The sequence below is a fragment of the Cajanus cajan genome, chromosome 4, assembly GCF_000230855.2.
Source record: "Cajanus cajan strain Asha chromosome 4, NIPB_CcT2T_4, whole genome shotgun sequence".
In the NCBI taxonomy this organism is placed as follows: Eukaryota; Viridiplantae; Streptophyta; class Magnoliopsida; order Fabales; family Fabaceae; genus Cajanus; species Cajanus cajan.
Genome location: NC_138520.1, coordinates 1,656,450 through 1,681,747, shown reverse-complemented (window position 1 = coordinate 1,681,747; position 25,298 = coordinate 1,656,450). Strand labels below are relative to the sequence as shown.

The following is a 25,298-nucleotide window of genomic DNA, read 5'->3' as shown; positions in this document are numbered from 1 at the left end:
TTTGATCCCAAATTCCTTAATATTCTTCCTTTACTCCATCAAAACAAACACACATTGAACATCAAAGAAAATGCATAATCTAACACAATATTCTTGAATTTATTTTAAGGATTAAATTCTAAACTCACTCCCTAAAACATCACACATATGAGATTAAACATGCAATACTAAATAATCAAACCACTTTTAAAAACATAACGTCTGGGTTGCCTCCCAGCAAGCGCTTCTTTATTGTCATTAGCTTGACACTTCTTGAAGTCATGGATCAATGAGATGAGTGACATTGGTGAGTTGCTCAATATCACCACCTAAGTATGGCTTAATTCTTTGGCCATTCACCATCCAAGATCTTCCAGAGTTTGGTTCTTCCAATTCTACTGCCCCATATGGCTTAACTGATTTGATGACAAAAGGGCCTGACCATTTGGACTTGAGTTTTCCAGGGAATAATCTCAACCTGGAATTGAACAATAACACCTGTTGACCTGGTTGGAAGTTTCTCTGGATAATTTTTCTATCATGATAAGACTTGACCTTGCTTTTATAAATCCGTGATGATTCATAGGCTTGTAACCGCATCTCTTCAAGCTCATGTAACTGGAGCTTTCTCTTTTCACCTGCAGCTTTCAAATCAAAATTCAATGCTTTCAATGCCCAATAGGCCTTATGCTCCAACTCAACTGGAAGATGACAGGCTTTCCCATAGACAAGCTGAAATGGAGAAAGTCCAATTGGAGTTTTGTATGCTGTCCTGTAAGCCCACAATGTGTCATCCAATTTCAAAGACCAATCTTTTCTTGAACTGGCTACAGTCTTTTCTAAAATTTTCTTCAACTCCCTATTGGAAACCTCTGCCTGTCCATTCGTCTGGGGATGGTAAGGTGTAGCTACCTTGTGTCTCACACCATAATGCTGCAACACATTCTTCAGCTGTGTGTTACAGAAATGAGAACCACCATCACTAATGAGCACTCTCGGTGTTCCAAATCGAGTAAAGATGTTCTTCTTCAAGAACTTGATCACCGTTCGTGCATCAGCCTTCTGAGTTGCTAAAGCTTCCACCCATTTAGAAACATAGTCCACAGCAACCAGAATGTACTCATTGGAATAAGAGGAAGGAAGTGGTCCTACAAAGTCAATTCCCCAGCAGTCAAACACTTCGATTTCAAGAATATTTTGCAATGGTAACTCATGCCTTTTGGAAATTCCACCAGTTCTCTGACATTTATCACAATTCTTGCAATGTTCATGAGAATCCTTAAAGATAGTAGGCCAGTAGAATCCAGACTGGAGAATCTTTGCGGCTGTGCGATCTCCATTGTAGTGACCTCCATAGGGTGAATTGTGACAGTGCCACAAGATATCCTTGACCTCTGTACCTGAAACACACCTTCTTAACAAACCATCAGCACCAATCTTAAATAAATAAGGATCATCCCACACATAATAAGTAGCATCCTTTAAGAATTTCTTTCTTTGCTGCCAATTAAAATTTTCTGGAATGACCCCGGCTGCTTTAAAATTTGCCATATCGGCAAACCAAGGTCGTTCCTGCACCAAGAATAATTTTTCATCTGGAAATTCTTCATGGATTGCACTTTCAAGTATGGTCACCTCATCATTTTCCAATCTGGAAAGGTGGTCTGCAATTTGGTTTTCACAGCCTTTCTTGTCCTTTATCTCTAAATCAAATTCCTGTAACAATAAAATCCATCTTATTAACCTTGGCTTGGAATCAGATTTAGTTAACAAATACTTGATTGCTGCATGGTCAGTAAACACAGTAATTTTTGAGCCAATCAAATAAGAACGAAATTTTTCAAGTGCATACACTATTGCAAGTAATTCTTTTTCTGTGGTTGCATAATTCATTTGAGTTTCATTCAAAACTTTACTCGCATAATGTATGGCATGAAAAATTTTGTTTTTCCTTTGTCCTAGTACAGCACCTACTGCATAATCACTCGCATCACACATTAATTCAAAACCAAAATTCCAATCCGGACTAGTGATTATGGGTGCCGAACACAGTTTTTGTTTCAAAAGTGAGAAAGCAGCCAAGCAATTATCATCAAAATTAAATTTAACATCTTTAACAAGGAGATTGCTAAGCGGTTTGGCGATCTTTGAGAAATCTTGGATGAAACGCCTATAGAATCCAGCATGTCCAAGAAAGCTTCGAATCCCTTTTACATTTGTTGGTGGAGGAAGCTTAGAGATGACTTCCACTTTAGCTGGATCCACCTCGATACCTTTCTCAGAGATCTTGTGGCCAAGCACTATTCCTTCAGTCACCATAAAATGACATTTCTCCCAATTAAGCACCAAATTAGTTTCAACACACCGCCTCAGTACAGTGTTGAGATTCTCTAAACATGTATCAAATGATGCTCCAAACACAGAAAAATCATCCATGAAAATCTCAATACACTTCTCAACAAGATCAGAAAAGATGGCCAACATGCACCTTTGAAATGTGGCTGGTGCGTTACATAATCCAAATGGCATTTTCCTATATGCAAACACACCAAAAGGACATGTAAATGCTGTCTTTTCTTGGTCCTCCGGATCCACTGCTATCTGATTATAACCAGAATAACCATCCAAAAAACAGTAGTATGCCTTACCTGCCAACCTTTCTAACATCTGGTCCATGAAGGGTAATGGGAAATGATCCTTCCTTGTGGCCTGGTTTAGTTTCCGGTAATCAATACACATCCGCCAACCAGTGACTGTCCGTGTAGGGATCAATTCATTCTTATCATTCACCACGACCGTCATACCTCCCTTCTTAGGAACCACCTGAACAGGACTAACCCATGCACTATCGGAGATAGGGTAAATCATGCCAGCTTCAAGCAACTTAATCACCTCTTTTCTGACCACCTCCTTCATTGTTGGATTGAGGCGCCTTTGAGGTTGTGCTACAGGCCTATAATCCTGTTCCATCAAGATCCGGTGCATACAATATGAAGGGCTAATACCTTTCAAGTCTGACAGCGTCCAACCGATAGCTCCTTCATTAGCCTTCAGAACTTCAATTAGCTTCTTTTCCTCCTCAACAGATAGGGAACTATTGATTATAACTGGTTTGCCACCATTTGCTTCAAGAAAGACATACTTGAGATGGCTTGGCAATTGCTTCAACTCTAATTTCTGAGGTTGAAACTTTTCCTCCTTGTTTAAATCTTGAACACTTGTTGAACTAGGAGAAATTTCCTTTGCTTTGTCCAGCTCTTCCAAACACTTCTGTATTTCTTTTTCATCCTCCTCATTGATTTCACTGACTGCATTAACCAGTGCTTTCTCTAATGGTGTAGCTACTGAGAATGACTTTTGAGCTTCCATACACAGCTCATCAATCACATCCACTCTGAAGCAGCCTGACTTATCACTTGGATGTTTCATGGCTTCAAATACATTAAAATTCACTTCATCATCCTGAACTCTAACCTTGAGTTTGCCATCATCAACATCAATAATGACCTTGGCTGTCTTCATGAATGGTCGTCCTAAAATAAGAGGAACTTCAGAATCTTCCTCCATATCCATGATAACAAAATCAACTGGGAACCAAAACTTATCAACTTTCACCAAGAGGTCTTCAACAATACCATGAGGATACTTTATGGATCTATCAGCCAGCTGCAGGGTCATCCTGGTAGGTCTCACCTCTACTTGGCCTATCCTCTGTAACATAGACAAAGGCATCAGATTGATACTGGCTCCTAAGTCCAACAATGCCTTCCCCACAGAAACATTGCCAATAGTGACTGGCAAAGTAAAACTCCCTGGGTCTCTAGACTTTTGTGGAAGTGACTTCTGAATTATAGCACTGCAACCTGCCTCTAGCTCCACTGTTCCATCTTCACTCAACTTCCTCTTTTTTGTCAGAAGCTCTTTCATAAACCTTGCATAAGATGGCATCTGTTCCAAGGCCTCTGCAAAAGGTATGTTGATCTGTAACCGCTTGATTATATCAAGGAACCTTGCAAATTGTCGTTCCTTGTCTTTCTTTGACGGAGCATGTGGGTAAGGTAAATTCTTCACAGGAGGAGGCCTAACAACTTCTTTCCCTTTCTTCTTACTCTCCTCCTTCACCTCTCCATCTCTACTCTCATTTTTTTGACTTTCTATTTTATTTTTTTCATTTTTGTCAGCCTCATTATTCAACTCCACTCCTTTCTCACTTTCTAACTCAACTCCACTCTTTTTTTCTTCTTCTCCACCATTATTGTCTCTCAAATTATCACCAATCCCTTTTCCTATCACAGTGCCTCTCCTAGTTGTAATTGACTGACAATGCTCTTTAGGATTGACTTGTGTATTAGCTGAAAATTTTTTGCTTTGTTGATCTGCCAATTGCTTGGCTAGCTGCCCCACTTGAACCTCCAGGTTTCTGATAGACGCTTCAGTGTTTTTCTGGTTAGTTGTGGAAACCTGCATAAATTGTGTAAGAGCATCCTCCATTTTTGACAACCTATCTGGCTGATAAGAAGACTGATTTTGATATGGCTTTTGTGGAGGCTGCCTTTGTGATGGTCCTGCTTCTTGTTTCCACCCAGAGTACTGATTTTGATTATTTCTCCAGCCTTGATTCTGATTATAGTTACCAGAGAAATTCCCTTGCCTTCCTGGATTGTTCATATAATTAACTTCCTCCTCCTGTTCTGATTCAGATATAGAACATTGCCCATTTGGATGATCACCTGCACAAAAATCACATCTCATTACTTGTTGAGAGCGTGAAGATGATCCTACTTGAAGTTTGGACATCTGTTTCCTTATCTCTTCCATCTGCTGAGAAAGAAGCTTATTCTGAGCCAGAATTGCATTTTGAGTATCCAATTCTAGAATTCCCCGTTTGGAAGGCTGGCTCCTGTCATGGTGAGCTTGGTAATCACTGGCTGCCAAAGCATCAATAATAGTGATTGCTTCCTCAGAATCTTTCATCATCATAGAACCACCTGCAGAAGCATCCAATAACATCTTTGTTTGAGGCCTTAACCCATTACAGAACATGTTGAGTTGTGCAACATCATCAAACCCATGATTTGGGCATTTCCTCAGCAAGGATTTATATCTCTCCCAGGCCTCACACAAAGGTTCATCAGCGCCTTGAGAAAATGTTGCAATTGCTGATTTGGCACTTATATATCTAGAAGGAGGAAAGAATCTAGCTAAGAACTTCCTTTCTACGTCCTCCCATCTAGTTAGGCTCTGATTTGGATGAGCCTGCAACCATGTCTTCGCTTTTCCTGTCAAAGAGAAGGGAGATAATCTCAAGTAGACCGCTTCTTCATCTTCTCCAGGAATGCCCATAGTGCCAATAAGCTCATAGAAAGTTGACAGATGTGTGTAGGGATCTTCATGGTCCATCCCTGCAAATTGATTGGCAGTGATGAGAGATAATAATGCTGGTTTCATCTCCACCCCCTTAGCTGGTCTGGCTATACTGGAAAAGTGCCTAGGACCCAATTGATGATTGTATTCTCCAAGGAGTCTCCTTGGCTGATGATGAGGTCCATGACCACCTGGTCCTTCTTCAGCCATTGATTCAGAATTAAAGTGTTGAGCTGAAACTGAAGTGGAAGTACCCTCCTGTACCCGTCTCTCCTGTTCAAGCTTCCTTTGTCGCCTTCTTCTGCTATTATTTTTCCTAGCTGTTTTCTCAATCTCTGGATCAAATAACAGCTGCTCAGCAGGAATTTTTCCTCGCATACAAAGACTGACTTAAACAGAAAAGTTAGAACAACAGGTAAAGAATATATTCAACAAAATGAAAACTAAACAATATATACAATAAGCTCCAACTAGTACAATAGAAATCACAACTATCTTGACACAAGTCCCCGGCAACGGCGCCAAGAAACTTGTTAAGATTTTTAAATAGGCAAGCGCACCCAAGTCTCTGTAGTAAAAATAAAAGGTTGTCGAACCTCAGGGACTTGTGAGATAACTTAGATTTCTATTATATTAATTGATGCTTATAAATTTAAAACTGGAATAGTTACACATATTCAAATTTGATATATATGATTTTCCAACTTCAAGAAACCAAAGAGTAATTTGATTTAAAGAAAACAGATATAAGAAACAGTTGGGATTTGATTTCATCAATCTCCCTCCTATGTATTCCTATTGATTCTTTCTAAAATTTCCATTACTCATTGTTATTGCATTCTCTATTTTCATTCAAACCCAATCCCTTGGCATAAGAAATTCTGGGATATTCAACTCAATGAATGATTCCTCACTTCATTTAGTTCAATATTCCGCATTACGAATCAGAACTTGTTACAACTATTAAGATCAAGACCATCCCTGGCTCTTAAAAATAATAGGTGATTTGACTCAAGTCTAGATCTAGAAAATGTTTTCCAACTAAATTCTAAATCCAAAATCAAAGATAAGTGATCAGTTTATCTAAGCATTAAGAATGGAATACAAATCACTAACAAAGGGTAACAGATAATATATATATATGAATCAAAGAGAAATACATAGGAGTTTGATGACTACATCAATCCCAAACTTAGAGATTAGCTCTCCATATTACAAGAAATCACCAAGTTACAAGTTGAGAGGTAGAAGAAGAAGATCCTTTAAAGATTTGCGTTCCCACGAGCTCCAGAGTACTCTGTTTTTTTCTTCCTCTCGTGTCCGTCTACCCTTTCTCTCTCTTTCTTTCCTTATATATGAAAACAGAGTAAGCAAGAGAGATATGAATCCGCTCAGCGCCTCGAAACGGCTGAGCGGATTGAGAGTTCTTCACCATGAAGAAACCTGAATTCTTCACCATGAAGGAACCTAGGCGCTGAGCGCCTTTTATTCGCTGAGCGGATAGGAGGCAGAGAGCACCTTCACATTTCTGGATGAAATCCGCTGAGCGGATTGGAAATGGCTGAGCGGATTGGAGGCAGAGAGCATTCCTTTTCTTCCAGGGACCAATTCGCTGAGCGGATATGATCCGCTGAGCGCCTTCATTGTGGAAACTCTCTGTTCTTATTCCGCTGAGCGCCTCAGAATGGCTGAGCCATTCTTCTCCAGGTTTCAACTCCTACAAAATAAGCACAAAATTAGATCAAAGGCTTCCTATTCTATGTGCTAACATTGATCAAGAGTATCTCTTTGATTCCATGCCTATATAAATCAAAATAACATTAATAACAACACAAAAACTATTAGATAAGTGTCTCAAATGAATGTTAAATCAAGCTAATTAGACACTTATCAGCAACTAAGGGAGTTTGACTTGAAATCGGAGGAAATGAGGTTATCGTCCTCTCTGAAGGTCATCATATTGAGGACAATGACCAAGCTCAATCAAAGGAAAAAACTGGGGAGACCACTTTCCTTTAGGCTATATGTGTTTTTAATTTCTAAAATATTAAAATTATTATTTTATTCGCTCTCAATTTTTTACTACTAGTAATGATATTAGCGTGACTAAAACAATATTTTTTTGAGATTAAAGAGACAAACAATAAATTTTAAATTTGAAGACTAAAATAATAGTTTTTGATATGTAAGAGTCTATACAAATTTTAAATTTGAAGATAAAAAAATATATACTCCAAATTTAGGAGATTAAAAATATAATTAAATTAAAATATAATTATAAAATAAAAATAATTCTTAATAATGATAAATATTATATTTTATAGAAAAAAATTCTACCACACAAGCATACAATCCATATATCTAAAATAAAAAAAGTACAACCAAATAACTAGGAATAGAAAGACAAGGATACTAGAAACATAACTAATGGATTTAGATGAATGATTTAGGAAGTTCATGAAAAAAGAATAAGAATTTTTTTTTCATACATGAATTTCTTGAATGAATTTAAGAAGGGAAAAAGTTGTTTTCATTATTATATAGTATTGAATATAAATTATTAATATTATAATTTTAAATATATTTAGAGTCAGTTGAAATATGATGTTTTTCTAATTAGTCTTCCTTTATATTTTTGTGAATTTTATTCCTTACATTTAATCTAATTTCTTATAAAATATTTGTAAGAAAATCTAAAAAGTTTCACACTTTTATGTTAAATTATTTAATCTAATATTGACTCATATATTTAAGGAATGACTTTTAATGAAAATATGTCCAATGTGATAGTTGTTAGATTTAAAATATATTAAAAGTCATTGGAGATTATTTTAAAGTTATTAAATTAATTCCCTTCCTTCTCACTTCATTAAGGGAAATTTTGACAATAAAGAAAAACTAATTTAAAAAATAAATTAATAAATAAATAAATGGAAGTTATGGATGTTAAGAGGTGGTTTTTTTACAAAAGGATAACCACTTTTCTTTTCATGACTGCTTTTTTTTCTTCATGACTACATTCATGAAGGTTTTTCTAAAGAAAGAAAAGAAAACAAGGAGAATTGTCAAGAATATGTAAAAAGGGTTTTCAATAACATCAAGAAATCTGTTCTCACCTGAGATTGGTCTAGAGACGACTTATCTGATGAGATTGGTGAGCCACCTCTAGTTTACAAGTCGGTCACTCCGAGATGGGGTGATACCTGCAAAAGAGACTCCAATGGTCATTGATAATGTAGATGTCTTGTGTATATATAGCATGGCACCTTGATGATTTTCTAGGGTTTTTTCTCCCTTATGCGAATATCTTTATTTGTTAAGATAAGATTGCCTACTTATCTCTTTATCCTATCAGTTAGGGAATGATCCTGTTTTTGGCCAATGTGACGAGGTGACTCAAGGGAAGAAGTGGCCATTGTAAGTCGGCATGAATTACATGTCTTTACCCCTTGACCGAGCTTGTTTACTTGGTTGAGCTTGACCGAGTTTGCTCACTCGGTCAGATTGGTACAAAATCAATTATAAGAAGTAAGAGAAGGAAGAACAATTTATCAGAAAATTGAATTGCATTTATGGATTCATTATGTCTTCTATATTTCTCATAAAATGATTAAGTATAAGAATAATGAGAAATATATTATCTAAGATCCTTAAGATTATGGAGTGTAATTATCTTGAATGATGAACACTATGAAATTACACATGATTATAAAAATTATCTAATATTTTAATATTGAGAATTAACTTATATTATTTTTAATATAAATAATTTAAAGTTATAATGCAAATAAATCAAAGTAATGAAGATATTTTTCACATCCTGACTAATTTAATCTAAAGATAAACTATAGTAGGACTAAATATATATTATATTTGACTTTCACTATTAAACTAACCTTAATATTCATAAATTAATCTGATCTAATTTTAATTTTTTTATAATTTAAAAATTATAATCAAATTCTCAGAAATTAACATAGTTAAATCTATGTTAATTTATGGTAAATCCCCATATCACTACCGAAAGACATTTTCAATTTATTTACTGTTGTCCAAGATCGGGTACCAGGTCGTGAAATTGGTGGATAATAAATATGAGAAAGTCATCCTAATTTTGTGTCAACAATCAAATGGACTCCCAAGTCTGCACTGTACGATTTGCATGATTTTCATTGCATCGGCAGTTGATATTATTTTACCCTGCTTAACTTATTTTCGACATGGTTTAATTTCACCATTTGAACTCGTTTCTGGAGAGGTACTGGGAGTCCAATCCGTGATCACCAGTCTTTCTTAATTATAGAAAGGTTCCAACCCAACCACCTAAGTTCGACCCAACCCATTTAAAATCCACCTACTCACATATCTGAGTCAATCACACAGTCTGATCTATCCAAAATAGAAGTTAGTCATGGCATGCCGATCTTATCGCGATTAAGGTATTAATTTAGTATTGTTTTCTCTTTTCTTACCCTTTATTTACTATAAGTAGGACACATCTTATATATAAACAAAAAAAATGTTTAAATTTTTATACACAAAAATATAAATATATTTTAATCAAGTCAATGTTCTTTAATGTTTTTGTTCTTACCAGAAACAACTAGGCCAATGACATCATCAAGTAAGATCTACTTCTAGTCTTGTAGCCTGACATATTTAGGTTCCGGTGAGTGAACATACTCAAAAGATTTACGAGAAACATGTATATTAGTCTTAAACTTAACTTTATGAGATTTTTTTAATATGTAATGATTACAAAAATCTAGTTTATCCAATTTATCACCATTCAACATATTTTGTTTTCCTAGTTTCACTAAACCTTTTTCACTAACATGCCTAAGCCTCAAATACCATAATTTTGCGGGGGTAAGGCTGCGTACATCTACCCTCCCCAGACCCCACTAGGTGGGAGCCTCGTGTACTGGGCCGCCCTTATAAATGCATGAACAATAACATTATAACCATAAAAATGTACAAACTATTTCTTTTAGTTTCCTTAACAACTATTAAGACATCATTAAAGATCTTCATCATACCATGTTCAATTTTAGTAGAATAACCTAAATCATCAAACATGCTTATTGATAAAACATTCCTCTTAAGTCCAAAGACATACTGCACATCTTGTAATAGAATCTCACGATTATCAAATATTCTTAAATGGGCAATACCCATACCTTCCACCTTGCAAGCTTTGTTGTTGTCAAAAAGCATCACTCCATTTTTTTTAAGTTTCAAAGTCTCAAAGAAATCCTTCACAAGACACATGTAGTAAGTACATTCAGAATCCATAACCCAATTCCTTTGCATTTTTAATGCTGATGCCACCAACACTGCTACACTTTCATAACCATCTGAAACAACAACATCCAAAAAATATATAGAGCTTTTGGATTCCTTATCTCTTTTCTCAAGACAATCTCTCTTGTAATGACCAATCATATGTCAGATATAACATCTAGGGTTAAACTTAGTGTCACTTTTCCATTTTGATATAGACTTATTTTCATTTGGTCCTTTCTTCTCATTCTTTCCCTTTGAGATGTTCAAGCTTTCACCATTATCCTCTATCTTCAACTTTTGATTATTTTGAAGTTCCTTAGTTTGAATTGAGGTCTGAATCTAATCCAAGATAACGACTTGATCTTTTCAATATAGAATAGTATCCTTGAAATTCTCAAATGATTTTGGTAAAGAGTTGAGTAGGAGCAAAGCTTTATCCTTATCTTCAAGCTTCACCTCAATATTTTCTAAGTCATCAAGAATCTTTTTAAAATCTCCATGTTGTTCTTGAACCGATCTTGTTTCTGTCATCTTAAAATACTAAAATTTTTGCTTTAAACATAATTGATTTGCCAAAGACTATGTCATGTATAAAGATTCTAGTTTGACCCACTTGGTAGCAAGACACAAGATGATAACCTCTCTAAAGGCTTTATCAGCAAGACACAAGATGATAACCTCCTTGCCTTATCAATCATCTTGTTCTTTTCTTTTTGTGATAATAATCTAGACATTTTTACGTCACCCTTCAGAGCTTCTGTAACTCATTGTTGCAGCAAGATAGCTTCCATCTTTATCTTCAATAACCCAAAGTCATTCTTCTCTAAAAACTTGTCGATATCATATTTGGTTGTTCCCATGATTCAACCTTTCTTTTTCTTTCTTCTTTTCCCACATACAACGCCACTTGTTGGTTCTAAAATAAGAAAGAAAGCAAACAAGAACAAACCTTATGCAAGAACAAACACAAAAAAAAACGTAGAAACAAGAATATCCAACAAGAACGTAAAATGTAAACATAGAAAAAGCGTAATAGCAAATGAAAAAGATTGAGAGACGAGAACACAATAGATTTACCCGATTCAGCCAATTAGGCCTACATCCACATGAGAGAGTAGATTCCGTTGTCTTAAAACAAGACCAAGTCTTTATGACAGAGCAACCTCTTGCTCTTCTCAGAAATTCCTTAATCTCTCTAATTGGTTCTCTTTTTCTCTCTACGTATCTTCTTCCCAGTTCATTGTACTTACACTTAGCACTTTGATCTCACACTTCCTCTCTTTGTGTCACTCTTAGAAAGGATCCCCAAACAAATATATATAGGGATCCAAGACACTAAGACTAAGTCTTATAAAACTGGATGGACTAAACCCACCAAGTTAATGAAAACAAACTTATAGTTTGAACTCATCAGTTTAATGGAGATAGACTGAATGTATAAAACTATAAAGACGAAAGACTTTACAAATCATACAGATGATACATTAGATTTTGATTCATAATAAGCATTACATTTGTGCTAAAAATGCTGTCTTGATGCAATTGATCTTAAGTCAGAAAATGATGAATCTGCTCAAGAGGATATGACAACAAAAGTTGAGAAAGATTTTCAGTTCATTATCACTAGACATATACATTTATGGATTCCATGTACAAGTGTATCTATATCGATCAGTACAAAATTGAGTCCCAGCTAGGTTGGACTAATGGTTAAGAACATTAAGAAGGGAAACTCTGATTTTAATCAAACGCCTGAATAGAAACTCAAGTCCTTCTTCAAAGTCTTGAATGCACGATTCCATTTTCTCCAAGTGGTTTTGCAGATTGTTTATGTCTTCAAATTTGCAAGTCTTGGTAAATACGAAGGACTGCAATGCTGCATCCACCAGGGCAAATTCACTTTCATCTGCCGCTAGGGAGCAAGCCACTCTTTTGGGTTGAATTAGCTGGGAAATTGAAAGCCATCGGTTTGCCTTTGATTGTGTTGAGCCTGAGATAAATTGCAGCAGTGATTGAAATGTTGATAGTGTAGCCACTTCCACTTCCTGCAATATGCTAATCAAAGCCACTGTTTGGTGGCTTTTATTTGTAGCTGATGAGATGTTATAATTCTTTGAAGTGCCATTCAAATTTGCCAAGGCTTTGGAGATGGCCTTTTTCACTACTTTTCTAGATGTCAAGAATTTTTTAACCTCTGCTGTCAGCTCCACTTCACCACCCCTCTTCCTTCTTATCATTAATTGAAGTTCACGTGTGCATTCTTTTGTGTGCAGCAAAGCATCTTTGGCTGCTGTACACACATCTAAGAGCCTTAAGGATCTATCCAAAAGCTCATCCACCCAATTCTCTTGATGCTCATGAACAAGAACATCTTGAGTGAGGGGAAGCTGAATCAATTTTTCAACACACTCAATCAAATCTTGCAAGCCTCCTACCTTATGTCTCAGTGATGAAGAAGAGGAGGTTTCATTGGAAGCCCTTAAGCTCTCCAACTGTTCATTGCATTTTAGAATGAGAGGGTGTGGTCTAGAGGGCAAGCTATTTGAGCGACTGTGAGATTTTGGGTTCAAAGGAGAGGATGCCATTTTCCCCCAAGAGAAGAGAAGAGAAGAGAAGACTTGATTTTGATGAAGAATTGAGTCTATGGATCTGCCCTTCCAATGGCATCTTGTCAATATATATAATGGCTGTAGGAGACATAAGGAATCTCTTCTTAAGCAAATATCAATGAGGCTAACTAATATGAGATTTGGATCTAAAACAATTACATAAATGTTAGAACAGTGTCTCTCCCAAGGAAACTGTCCAACTCATATTTTGTCTCAACTTGCATGATTATGACATTTTCAATGCACATGCCTCACCTAAAACGTGTTTTAGCGTTTAAGTGTAACTCATCTACACGTGTGGACTGCTGTATTAATATGCTAAAACAACCTTTACATTGCCTCTCTTGAGGAACAAGAATCGCCTTGTTCTCACATATAAGCTTTAACTTATATATTAATATTAATATAAAGCCAATCCTGTTGGATAATCTTAAATTTCTAGAGATATCCGAGATATCCGAGATATTCGAGATATCCAAGATATCCGGGATATCCGATTTAGTTATCTGGAATTATTTGATTTTGAGTTATTTGGTTTCAGATTAGATAAGATAGTTTTTTGGTAAGTTTTGATTTGATAAGATATTTTATTATCTTCTTGTTAATTCAGTACGTTGTACAATGGCTATTTAAAGGCCATCTCTTATTCAATAAAAATCACAGTGAGTTGCTACGATCACCCACAATTTTAGTGTTACTCGTCTCTCTTAGTTTTTCTACAAATTGGTATCAGAGCTATATGCTCTGAGTGCCGAGTGTGAGAGGAAAACAGTGTGCGCCTGTGAAGGGGGAAGAAAGAAGAAAGAGAGAGTAATGGCAAAGGTTGTGAATGGAATGACCGTACCACAACTGTCAAAGAAAACCAATTATGATAATTGGTGTTTACAAATGAAGACCCTGTTGGGTTCCCAAAGTCTATGGGACATAGTGGAGAAGGGGTTCCAAGAACCCGAGGAGGACGAAGACCAATCTGTGGCTCAGATTGCCACATTGGAAAAGACACGAGTGAAGGACAAATCGGCTTTGTATTTTTTGTACAATGCCGTGGATGAGTCAGGTTTCGAGAAGATTGCAAACGCTGCATCTTCAAAGGAAGCATGGAAGATCTTAGAGGTTGCGCACAGAGGTAACCACCGTGTCAGACAGATCCGACTTCAAACTCTCCGAGGAGAGTTTGAGAGTTTGAAGATGGAGGATAAGGAACAAGTATCCGAGTACATAACTCGGGTGGAGAAGGTGGCTAACCAACTAGGAAGGAATGGGGAGCCAATGCCAGCAAGTAGAATTGTGGAGAAAATCTTGAGATCATTAACAGATGATTTCGAGAGTATTGCATGCGTAATTGAGGAGTCAAAGGACTTGTCAGTTCTCTCAGTGGAAGAGCTCGCTGGGTCACTCGAAGCCCACGAACAAAGGAGGAGGAAGATGAAGAATACTCTTGATCAAGCATTACAGGCGCAACTTGATTTGAATGAAACTCGGAACACTCAGGGCCGAAGATCAGGAGGACAAGGATGAGGTGATCATGGAGGACGAGGCAAAGGACGAGGTGATCATGGAGGTGATCAAGGACGAGGTCGAGGACGAGGTGACCATGGAGGTGGACAAGGACGAGGTGATCGTAGCCAAGGAAGTCAGCCAAGGTCCGAGGTGGAATGTTATAAGTGTGGCAAACTCGGCCACTACGCAAAGGAATGCAGATCGGCAAATTGCTACAACTGTGGCAAATACGGTCACATAGCAAAGTATTGCCGAGCTAAAAGCCGAAGTGAAGAAAAAGGGAAGAATCTTCTCACAGAAGAAGAGGACGAGGAAGCAGGAATTTTGATGATGACGCAGAGCTCGGAGACCAAGCTACGTCCGAGTTGTGCCTCCGAGGTCCAGCTAAACTTGAGTTGCGTCGAGAGATCAACAATTGAGCCTCCAAGCTCATATGAGAAGTCAGAAGCCGAGCTTGATTCAAGTTGCCTAAACAACTCGGTCTGGTATTTGGACACTGGAGCGAGCAATCATATGTGTGGAGAAGAAAGTTTCTTCAACGAACTCATCAAGGTAAAGGCTGGATTCGTGTCATTTGGGGATGATTCCAAGGTGGCGGTAAAAGGGCGTGGAACCATCAAGTTTATGCAGAAGGATGGACGAGTTGGAGAAATAAGGAATGTCTACTACGTTCCCGAGCTTAAGAATAACATCTTAAGCATGGGGCAGATGATGGAGAAAGGAAACTCGGTTCTGATGAAGGATCGAGTGCTTTATTTGAAGGACAAGCATGATCGTTTAATAGCCCGAGTGGAGATGAAAAAGAATCGGATGTATAAACTGGAGATGAACATCATTCAAAATAAGTGCTTAAAGCTAGACGTGAAGGATGAAGCAATGATGAGGCATTCTCGTTTTGGGCATTTAAACATTGGAGGTTTGACCGAGCTATCAAAGAAGGAGTTGGTGCATGGACTACGTGGTGTTGGGTATTCAAGAACAAGTTTTCCGAGCTCGTCCGAGTACAAAGCAAAGGAGCAAGACATCTACAACTCCACTGACGAGTTACATGTAGTATGTCTATTGACAAGAACAGAAGACATAAAATCTGAAGAGGTGGTACTTGATGAAAGATGGAAGAAAGCAACGGATGAGGAGATCGGATCAATTGAGAAGAGTGAGATGGGAAGTAAAGCTGAGCTAGTTGAGGAGTTTAAAGAAGTGAAGAGGGAGTTTGTGATGACCGATTTGGACATCATGAAGTACTTTCTGGGTTTAAAGGTGGACCAAAGAGCAACGGGTATTTTTGTGTCCCAAAAGAGGCATCGGCCACCTCGACGCAGGGGGTGCTGGACGTTGCATGGCTCGCGGGGCCATGGTACACAGAGGAGTATCGCGCTCTGGTGGAAGAAGCATCGAAATGAAAGAAGAAGGAGAAATTTAAGATTATGGGGGAGTTTTGTTGGATAATCTTAAATTTCTAGAGATATCCGAGATATTCGAGATATCCAAGATATCCGGGATATCCGATTTAGTTATCTGGAATTATTTGATTTTGAGTTATTTGGTTTCAGATTAGATAAGATAGTTTTTTGGTAAGTTTTGATTTGATAAGATATTTTATTATCTTCTTGTTAATTCAGTACGTTGTACAATGGCTATTTAAAGGCCATCTCTTATTCAATAAAAATCACAGTGAGTTGCTACGATCACCCACAATTTTAGTGTTACTCGTCTCTCTTAGTTTTTCTACAAATCCTTGGTCTGCCCACGGACGGACCTGCGCTGTTTTCTGTAATGGCCAATGGTATATCATTCTTTGCAACTTGCAGGAGTATATAAAGATGCAATACACGTGTACACAATTGAAACAGATCACAATAACTGAAGTCAAACCCAAGCATGTTCTTACACATGGTTTTCCATCTCTTTTTCTGTTTCAAACTTACATTGGTTGTTGTGTTTCTGTTGGTTCTATCATATATTCATCTCAAAAGAGAATCTATAAAAAGATTGTAAACTAAAGCTAAATAAGAGTATACAAAAACACTTGGATTAAGTTAGTGAGGAAGAATTTTGAAAGTTTACATGAAGTCATTATTCTAACAAAAAAGAAAAGCAGAAAAAAGATTTTTTTCTTCTTAATTCTATCTCTGTTAGTAGTTTACACATAAAGTCTTTGAGATTTATATTTTTAGTCATACTTAATGATAGATGGTCTTTTATGAATGAATGAAGCTTAAGGATCAGCATAATCTCGTTTAAGTGAGAAAAAATAGGATTATATTAGTTACAATTGAATTAGTGTGTTATTAATTTCCACTTCTCATCTGTCTTTCACATTGAAGGAAAAATAATACGTAATAAACTGTAAACTAAAGATAAGATACCAATTGGCTTGTCCCCGTAAGAGGAACACAATCATCTACTTATTTCTTTTCTTTTTTCCCAACATGTACAGCGTAGACATTTAAATTTTGATTAAATCATCAACCTAATAATGACAATCTTAAGCTTGACAGCTAAGATACGTGTTCAAATTGACTTTGAAGCACATGTGGTTCAAGCCTTTTTGTATAGATAAGAAGGCTGATCAAATTGTTATAATTTTGAAATTAAAACATGTTTGTTTAACCTTTCTTTCCTTTCATTTATTTTATAAGTGAAGTTTTGAAACAATAAAGGGAAATTGAAAGATAAGATTTGGAGTGCACTCAAGAATAGAGAAAAACAGAGAAGTTGAAATAACTATAGTCCGATCATTAATTAACATATGTTCTGCAGAAAAAAAAATTTATTCACATTAATATACAATTGGGAGAGAGTACTCATGTGGTCAAAATTGAGTTCACAAAAATCAGAGATGTTCTATGATTAGTGGTTGAAGATATTGAGAAGAGAAACTCTATTCCTAACTAGTTTTCTTGAGAGGTGTTCAACTCCTATTTCTAAATCCTGAATGCACATTTCCAAATTTTCAAAATGGCTTAGAAAACAATCAATAGATGAAGGCTTGTGACTGAGTAGAGACCGCAAAGCTGCATCCACCTTCTCAAATTCATTTGCGAGTGATTCTTGAGAGTCACAAACCACTCTTTTAGGTTGCATCAGCTTCGAGATTGCTGACCATCTGCTCTGCTTTGGTTGTCCCTTGGGGTCACAGATAAACAAAAACAGAGATTCTAATAATCTCACCGTGACCTCTTCTGCTTCTGTTAAGATACTAAGCACGGATAAAGCGTCATCATTATCTTTGTTTGAGGGGAAAACTGCAGACTCATTTGTTATGTCTTTCAAATTTCTCAAGGACTTTCTTACTGCCTTGTTCAACTTGTTCCTTGAAGCCAAGTATTTTCCACCCTCAGTTGTGAAAACAGTTTCATCGCCTTTTCTTCTTCTGATGACTGAGTGAAGTTCATGTATGCTTTCTTTTGATATCAGTAAGCATTCTTTAGCTGTATTGCAGATATCCAGGAGCCTCAGAGACCCTTCTAGGATGTCATCAACACATTTGTCGCTGCACTCTCTTGCTAAGACTTGTTGTTTGATTGGCAATTGGAGCAACTTATCGGTGCAATCATGCAAATCCAGCAAACCATCAAGTTTGTGGCAAAGTGAAGATGATGAAATTGAAGAAGTGGCTTGAGAGTCCTTCAATCTTTGCAGATGCTCCTCATGTTGTGATATGAGAGGGTGAGGTGCGGAGGGCAAGCTGTTGCATCGAGTGTGGAGAGAGCTCTTTGTGTTTGTTTCAGTGACTGCCATTTTCTCTTTTCAGGATTCAAAAGGCTAGGAGGAGATAGGATATATTGTGTCGTGTATTCTAAACTCCGAGTCTTGAGTTTTAAGGGTTAGCATCTACTTTATATATAGCAAAAGAATTATGAAAGACAAGTTTTTCTTCTTCTTTTTTAATCTTTTCCCAGTGTGTCACATAATGAGCATCAAAACTAATATATTATATTTATTTAGATCTAAGCTTCCTCCTCATACTGAGCATGTTATTGTAACACAAAGGAGACAAGAAGAATATATTTCCTCACTTGTCTGGGTCTAGCAATGCTTCCCATGCACCTAGACTTCTCATCCCCGAATTTTCAACTTTCCCAATCACATATATTATTGAAAAACGGCATCATTACGAGCTACTAAAATAAAATATTAAACTCAATGGAACATGCATCATAATAGAAGCTATTGTCTGGAGGAGGAACTGTTACAATTCATAAATAAAATTCAGTTTATGAACTTGTCTTCCCAGAACAGGACAGGAGAGAGAGAAACTTTATTTTCTGATATCAATGTATTAATTAAATATTTTATATAATGTATAAACTCGTGCTACCACTTTTGCATTATTTGAGTATTCAATGCATAATACATCCATTTACATAAACATCAATAAATTACTTGTATGACCTGGGAACAATGCATACACTTCGCCATCCAGATATGAACGATCTTTGATGTTTGAAGATGAATAGATACCCACACCCCGCCTCCCTATTTTCAAGCCATATACAATTAAACATGTTCTACTTAATGGTATTAATAAATAGGGCTGCTTTTCCACCTGCAGACACAAGATCCACTTCCAACGTTCAATCCCATCAGTTCCTCTCTTGGAGTTCACAATTTGATTTGTTGTATCTTGGACCTAAAAATATGGAGGAGACATAGCATAGGTGGCCATCTATGGAATATGTCATGTACATGTCATTCCCAAGTTAAAAATTGAGCAATAAGTTGGAATGCTTGGTTTGTTGAAAGCACTGAGCAAACAATGCAGTGGTAGCAGTAGGATTGTAAGAGCAGAATTAAGATAACGTAGTTGCATTCTCAATTGCTGACATTTGAAAACAAAACTATTCTTCTTGTCTCCTCTATTCATTTGCTATATATTGAGCAGATATCACCTTCTAATTCGGAGAGTTAAGAACAGATTGTATTTTTATTTCCAGCCACCTTCATTTTCTAAGAGGAAATGACAATAGTAGAAACAAACATGAAAAGATGGCTTCACGATCGCAGCAACAGGTTGCCTACTGCATCACACCCCATTATATCACAAGTCAAGGAGAATTTGCACAGGTCGAAGGATTCTGAAGTCACCACGTCTTTGTCATCATCGTCTTCAATAAGTCACAGACTCGATGACTTGAAAGACTTGCATGACAGCACTAATAAGTTGCTCTAATTGACAATGTCCCAACAGGTATTGGCACAAGAAAGCAGCAGCAAAGAAATTGATAAACTATTAGATGGGTCTCTGAGTCTCTTGGATAGTTGTGGCACAATTAAAGATTGTCTGTTGCAAACAAGGGATAGCATGCACAAACTTTTATCAGTTATTTGCAGGATAGATGCAGAAACCGGATTCATAATAAATACTTGCATGTTGGGTGAAAATGAAATAGGCAATTGGAAAGGCCTCGGTAAACTTGAAAGCAACATGTTAAGATCCAATTATAAGGTATGAGACTTGAGTCTCACATTAGAAGTATGGGATTCTAGTGGGGGGTTTAAAGATCTTGGACTCTTCAACTATAACAGCTAGGTTTTGTGGTGTGGTTCTCATATTAGAGTCTTCCACCATGATTTCCAGCTGCAAACAAGAGACGTGGGTGGTGACGCATTGCAGTGACTCCCATTGTTCTTATCAAAATACAAAATAAATTCACAGTTTCTTCTTCAAACAAAGACAAGGAGATTTTTTCCACGCTTAGCATGTAGCATCTTACTAGAAGCAGAAGTGGATTGGATACTATGGGGTCATTAGAATCTTTGATTTTTTTTTTTTTTTGGCCCAAAAGACAGTTAAAGCAGAGAAGGAGGACAGTAATCTCCAAGATCGTGCAGCCCAAGAGAATATCTTGTGATTCTGAAGTGTTAGACTGTTGGGATTCAAACAAGTCCCACATCGATAAAATAATACAACAAATAACAACTTATATAATACAAACATACTTCAATGATTGAGAGGCCTTTTGGGTGATGACCAAAAGCAAAACCCGGCTCTAATACCACTGAAGTGATTATTTTATGGTATTTGTCTGAGAGGATATTTTATGAATTATTTTTATAACGTTATTACACAAACATACTCCACAATGATGAGATATTGTTTGAATCCCAACATAGACACTAATGAATTCGAAATTCTTGACACATAGCCTCTCATCAGTTCAAACTTCAAAGCCTTCTTCTACTGAGAATTTTCAAAGCGTGTGCAAAATTTAGAGTTGTGCACCGAAGATATTGAAGTTGGAGTTGAACGCCTCCCAAGACAGTTAATTAGAATCAGAGTTACTTTAATCAAAGTTGAACGTGATTGTTGTTTGCTATATTAGAACACCCATTATTAGGTGGTTATTGGATCGACCATTACTTTAATTAGAGTTGAACGTGATTGTTTCTTGGTGTAAAGGAGTGTGTTAGAGATTTCACACTATTGAAGCCGTTGAAATCTCTGACAGTATTTTGGATGTGAAGTTTTATCTAAAGTTTTATGTTGTAATTAGTGTATCTGTTAGTCTGCTCTAGTACAAGACCCATACCTTTTGGAGTGTGTTCAACTATGTAATGATGTTGGATAAGTTATCCATACTTGTTAAGTAGTTGAATGTGTGTTCATATGTATTTATATATGTTATATATATGTATTAAAAACTTATCAGCAAAAATACCGATGAAAAATCCTTCACGTTACTTTATTCAAAATAAAGTATATAATCTTCGGCTTACAAATCAGTTTGTAAAGTTAAATTAGATTGACCAGTGACTTGCCCTCAGCATAATGAATCACATATGATATATACATGGATCAAACCACATCCACACATAAGAACACTATTGCTGCTAATTTTTCAAGGCTAGGCTGTGTTTCTAACAACAACTAACTAGCATGTTGTTTGGACGCTGTCTAATATTTTTTACCCAATCGATTGAACTTGCACTCGCATAGAAGTTTCATTATATAGTCGAGAATTTTATATTAAAAAATGATTCCTGGATTTTCAACGGTGACCATTCACCTGAGAAACATATAATTAAACAGTACCCGATGAAAAGAATTGGAAGCACCCAGCACCTAATACCTATTGAACCTAAGACGCCAGAAAGAGAGAGCAAATACCGGATTGCGGCGACTCAAAAAAGTCCTGGCCGGATTTCGCCAACGCGTTGAGTTGCTCCATTGTTGTTATCCACGGAACTAACAAAAACTACTTTGTTCAGTGTGCACCAAGCAAGACTCCAACACAAGGTATTTTCTCTTCGTTAGAGACATAGCAAGGAGGGAGGTTTTGTTCTGTTGTGTTGTGCTTCAACTTTGGGGGCATTTCAAGGCTTGTTTCTTCACTGCTCAATTCAGTTCTTTCTAAGCCCATTAATATACAAACTCATTTTACTCTGACGTGTAAGAACAAAACAACAATACACGTTCTTATTGGTTATTAATAGGAAATTTCAATTTGGTTCTTTACTTTTTCCTGTCAAAAAGACATGTCAAATATAACATTGGGAGAATTGGCATATGCCTACAGGCTGAGTAACAATACTAAAAGAAATGATAAGACAAGAGGACAATACAATAGAAGAACACGTATATTAGTTACTGAATTTACATTATTTTTGCAATTTTATATTGGATATTTAAAAATGTTGTCATGATTTTATATTGATCTTCAAATCTGGAAACGATGAATCTGCTCAAGAGGATATGACAACAAAAGTTGAGAAAGATTTTCAGTTCATTATCACTAGACATATACATTTATGGATTCCATGTACAAGTGTATCTATATCGATCAGTACAAAATTGAGTCCCAGCTAGGTTGGACTAATGGTTAAGAACATTAAGAAGGGAAACTCTGATTTTAATCAAACGCCTGAATAGAAACTCAAGTCCTTCTTCAAAGTCTTGAATGCACGATTCCATTTTCTCCAAGTGGTTTTGCAGATTGTTTATGTCTTCAAATTTGCAAGTCTTGGTAAATATGAAAGATTGCAATGCTGCATCCACCAGGGCAAATTCACTTTCATCTGCCGCTAGGGAGCAAGCCACTCTTTTGGGTTGAATTAGCTGGGAAATTGAAAGCCATCGGTTTGCCTTTGATTGTGTTGAGCCTGAGATAAATTGCAGCAGTGATTGAAATGTTGATAGTGTAGCCACTTCCACTTCCTGTAATATGCTAATCAAAGCCTCTGTTTGGTGGCTTTTATTTGTAGTTGATGAGATGTTGTAATTCTTTGAAGTGCCATTCAGATTTGCCAAGGCTTTCGAGATGGCCTTTTTCACTACTTTTCTAGATGTCAAGAATTTTTTAACCTCTGCTATCAGCTCCACTTCACCACCCCTCTTCCTTCTTATCATTGATTGAAGTTCACGTGTGCATTCTTTGGTGTGCAGCAAAGCATCTTTGGCTGCTGTACACACATCTAAGAGCCTTAAGGATCCATCCAAAAGCTCATCCACCCATTTCTCTTGATGCTCGTGAACAAGAACATCTTGAGTGAGGGGAAGCTGAATCAATTTTTCAACACACTCAATCAAATCTTGCAAGCCTCCTACCTTATGTCTCAGTGATGAAGAAGAGGAGGTTTCATTGGAAGCCCTTAAGCTCTCCAACTGTTCATTGCAATTTAGAATGAGAGGGTGTGGTCTAGAGGGCAAGCTATTTGAGCGACTATGAGATTTTGGGTTCAAAGGAGAGGATGCCATTTTTTCCCAAGAGAAGAGAAGAGAAGACTTGATTTTGATGAAGAATTGAGTCTATGGATCTGCCCTTCCAATGGCATCTTGTCAATATATATAATGGCTGTAGGAGACATAAGGAATCTCTTCTTTAGCAAATATCAATGAGGCTAACTAATCGAGATTTGGATCTAAAACAATTACATATATGTTAGAGCAGTGTCTCTCCCAAGGAAACTGTCCAACTCATATTTTGTCTCAACTTGCATGATTATGACATTTTCAATGCAAATGCCTCACCTAAAACGTGTTTTAGCCTTAAATGTAACTCATCTACACGTGTGATCTGCTGTATTAATATGCTAAAACAACCTTTACATTGCCTCTCTTGAGGAACAAGAATCGCCTTGTTCTCACATATAAGCTTTAACTTATGTATTAATATTAATATAAAGCCAATCCTTGGTCTGCCCACGGACGGACCTGCGCTGTTTTCCCTAATGGCCAATGGTATATCATTCTTTGCAACTTACAAGAGTATATAAAGATGCAATACATCTGTACACGATTAAAGCAGATCACAATAACTGAAGTCAAACCCAAGTTTGTTCATATACATTGTTTTCCATCTCTTTTTCTGTTACAAATTTACGATGGATGCTGTTTCTGTTGGCTGTACCATATATTTATCTTGAATGAGCATGTATATAATTGTGCACTAAAGCTAAACAAGAGTATAAAAATTTCACCAGGATCAAGTTAGTAATGATGAATTTTGGAATTTTACATGGAGTCATAACTCATAAGTTCACATCCACTGCTGTACTTGTTGTACATAGGTGTGTATGACTCATTCATAATGGACAGACAGATATTGAAGTAGAGCAGATTGAGTTTGGCCCGCCTATTTATTGGGTTACTGACTAATTGGGTTGAGGTGTAAGGTTATGTCCTTGTAGTTTATATATACTTGATATAATCCTATTTATTTCTAATAATAATAGAAAACACCAACTCTATTTCTGAGAATGTAGGCACATTGCTGAACCTCGTTAAATCATTGTTTGAATGTTGAGTATTTTAGTCTCTTGTTTTAGAATTTGGTTGCGTTGCTAACCGTACCAAAATAGAAAAAACTTATGCTCCACAATCCATCATAAGATTTTTTTTTTCCGTCTTAATTCTATCTATTGCTAATTTACACATTTAATCTTTGAGATTTATATTTATAGTCATACTAATGGATCATAATCTCGTTTGAGAAAAAAAGTTGGATTATATTAGTTGCAATCGAAGTGTTTTAATGTGCTATTTATTTCCACTTCTCTTTGTCTTTCACGTTGGAGGAAAATTAATAATAAACTGTTTATTAAAGATAAGATACCAATTGGCTTGTCCTCGTAACAGGAACACTATCATCTTCTTTTCATTTTTTTTCCAACATGTGCAGTTCGTGCATTTAAATTTTGATTTAATCAACCTAATGCAATGTTAAGCTTGACAGCTAGGATACGTGTTCAAATTGACTGTGCATCACATGTGGGTTCAATGCTTGATTTGCAGGGTTTTCATTTCTTCTCTTTCTTTTTGTAATAATTTTCATTTTTCTAATCATGAGACTTTAGTCTTCCTCCTCTTTGACCATTCATTTCATTTTTCCTTCTTGTATATAAAAGAAGGCTGATCAAATTATTATAATTTTGAAATTAAAAAAATGTTTATTTAACTTTTTCTTTCCTTTCACTCATTTTAGAAGAGAAAATTTGAAAGAATAAAGAGAAATTTAAAGATAAGATTTGGAGTGCACTCAAGAATAGGGAAAACGAGAGAAGATGAAATAAATATATTTTCTTAATTAACGCATTTTGCACAAGGAAACAAAACTT

General features: G+C 36.4%; 4 protein-coding genes across 4 annotated transcripts; all 4 read right to left on the bottom strand.

The window, feature by feature from the left end:
- LOC109794168 (uncharacterized) lies at positions 1 to 10,788 on the bottom strand. Its single transcript, XM_083073232.1, has 2 exons — positions 10,383 to 10,788; positions 1 to 5,732 (listed from the first exon to the last, which is right to left on the bottom strand). Exons 1-2 carry the CDS (start codon positions 10,786 to 10,788, stop codon positions 259 to 261), a joined length of 5,880 nt encoding a protein of 1,959 aa, XP_082929358.1. The 3' UTR covers positions 1 to 258.
- Positions 10,789 to 11,851: 1,063 nt separating this feature from the next.
- On the bottom strand, positions 11,852 to 13,274 carry LOC109812162 (uncharacterized). The gene has a single exon (XM_029274158.2). It carries the CDS (start codon positions 13,212 to 13,214, stop codon positions 12,333 to 12,335), a length of 882 nt encoding a protein of 293 aa, XP_029129991.2. The 5' UTR covers positions 13,215 to 13,274; the 3' UTR covers positions 11,852 to 12,332.
- A 4,317-nt stretch (positions 13,275 to 17,591) lies between these two features.
- Positions 17,592 to 18,482, bottom strand: LOC109812161 (uncharacterized). The gene has a single exon (XM_020376055.3). The coding sequence runs from the start codon at positions 18,480 to 18,482 to the stop codon at positions 17,592 to 17,594; it is 891 nt and encodes a 296-aa protein (XP_020231644.2).
- Positions 18,483 to 22,369: 3,887 nt separating this feature from the next.
- Positions 22,370 to 24,048, bottom strand: LOC109812204 (uncharacterized). Its single transcript, XM_020376121.3, has one exon. The coding sequence runs from the start codon at positions 23,437 to 23,439 to the stop codon at positions 22,558 to 22,560; it is 882 nt and encodes a 293-aa protein (XP_020231710.1). The 5' UTR covers positions 23,440 to 24,048; the 3' UTR covers positions 22,370 to 22,557.
- Positions 24,049 to 25,298: the final 1,250 nt, after the last annotated feature.

Excerpts from the sequence above, each read along its gene's own strand:
- LOC109794168 (XM_083073232.1), bottom strand. The coding sequence starts at position 10,788 with ATGATTGGTCATTACAAGAGAGATTGTCTTGAGAAAAGAGATAAGGAA. Across the intron at positions 5,733-10,382 it reads TTCTACTAAAATTGAACATG|TCAGTCTTTGTATGCGAGGA; the intron begins GTATGATGAAGA and ends TTTCTGTTTAAG.
- LOC109812162 (XM_029274158.2), bottom strand. The coding sequence starts at position 13,214 with ATGGCATCCTCTCCTTTGAACCCAAAATCTCACAGTCGCTCAAATAGC.
- LOC109812161 (XM_020376055.3), bottom strand. The coding sequence starts at position 18,482 with ATGGCAGTCACTGAAACAAACACAAAGAGCTCTCTCCACACTCGATGC.
- LOC109812204 (XM_020376121.3), bottom strand. The coding sequence starts at position 23,439 with ATGGCATCCTCTCCTTTGAACCCAAAATCTCATAGTCGCTCAAATAGC.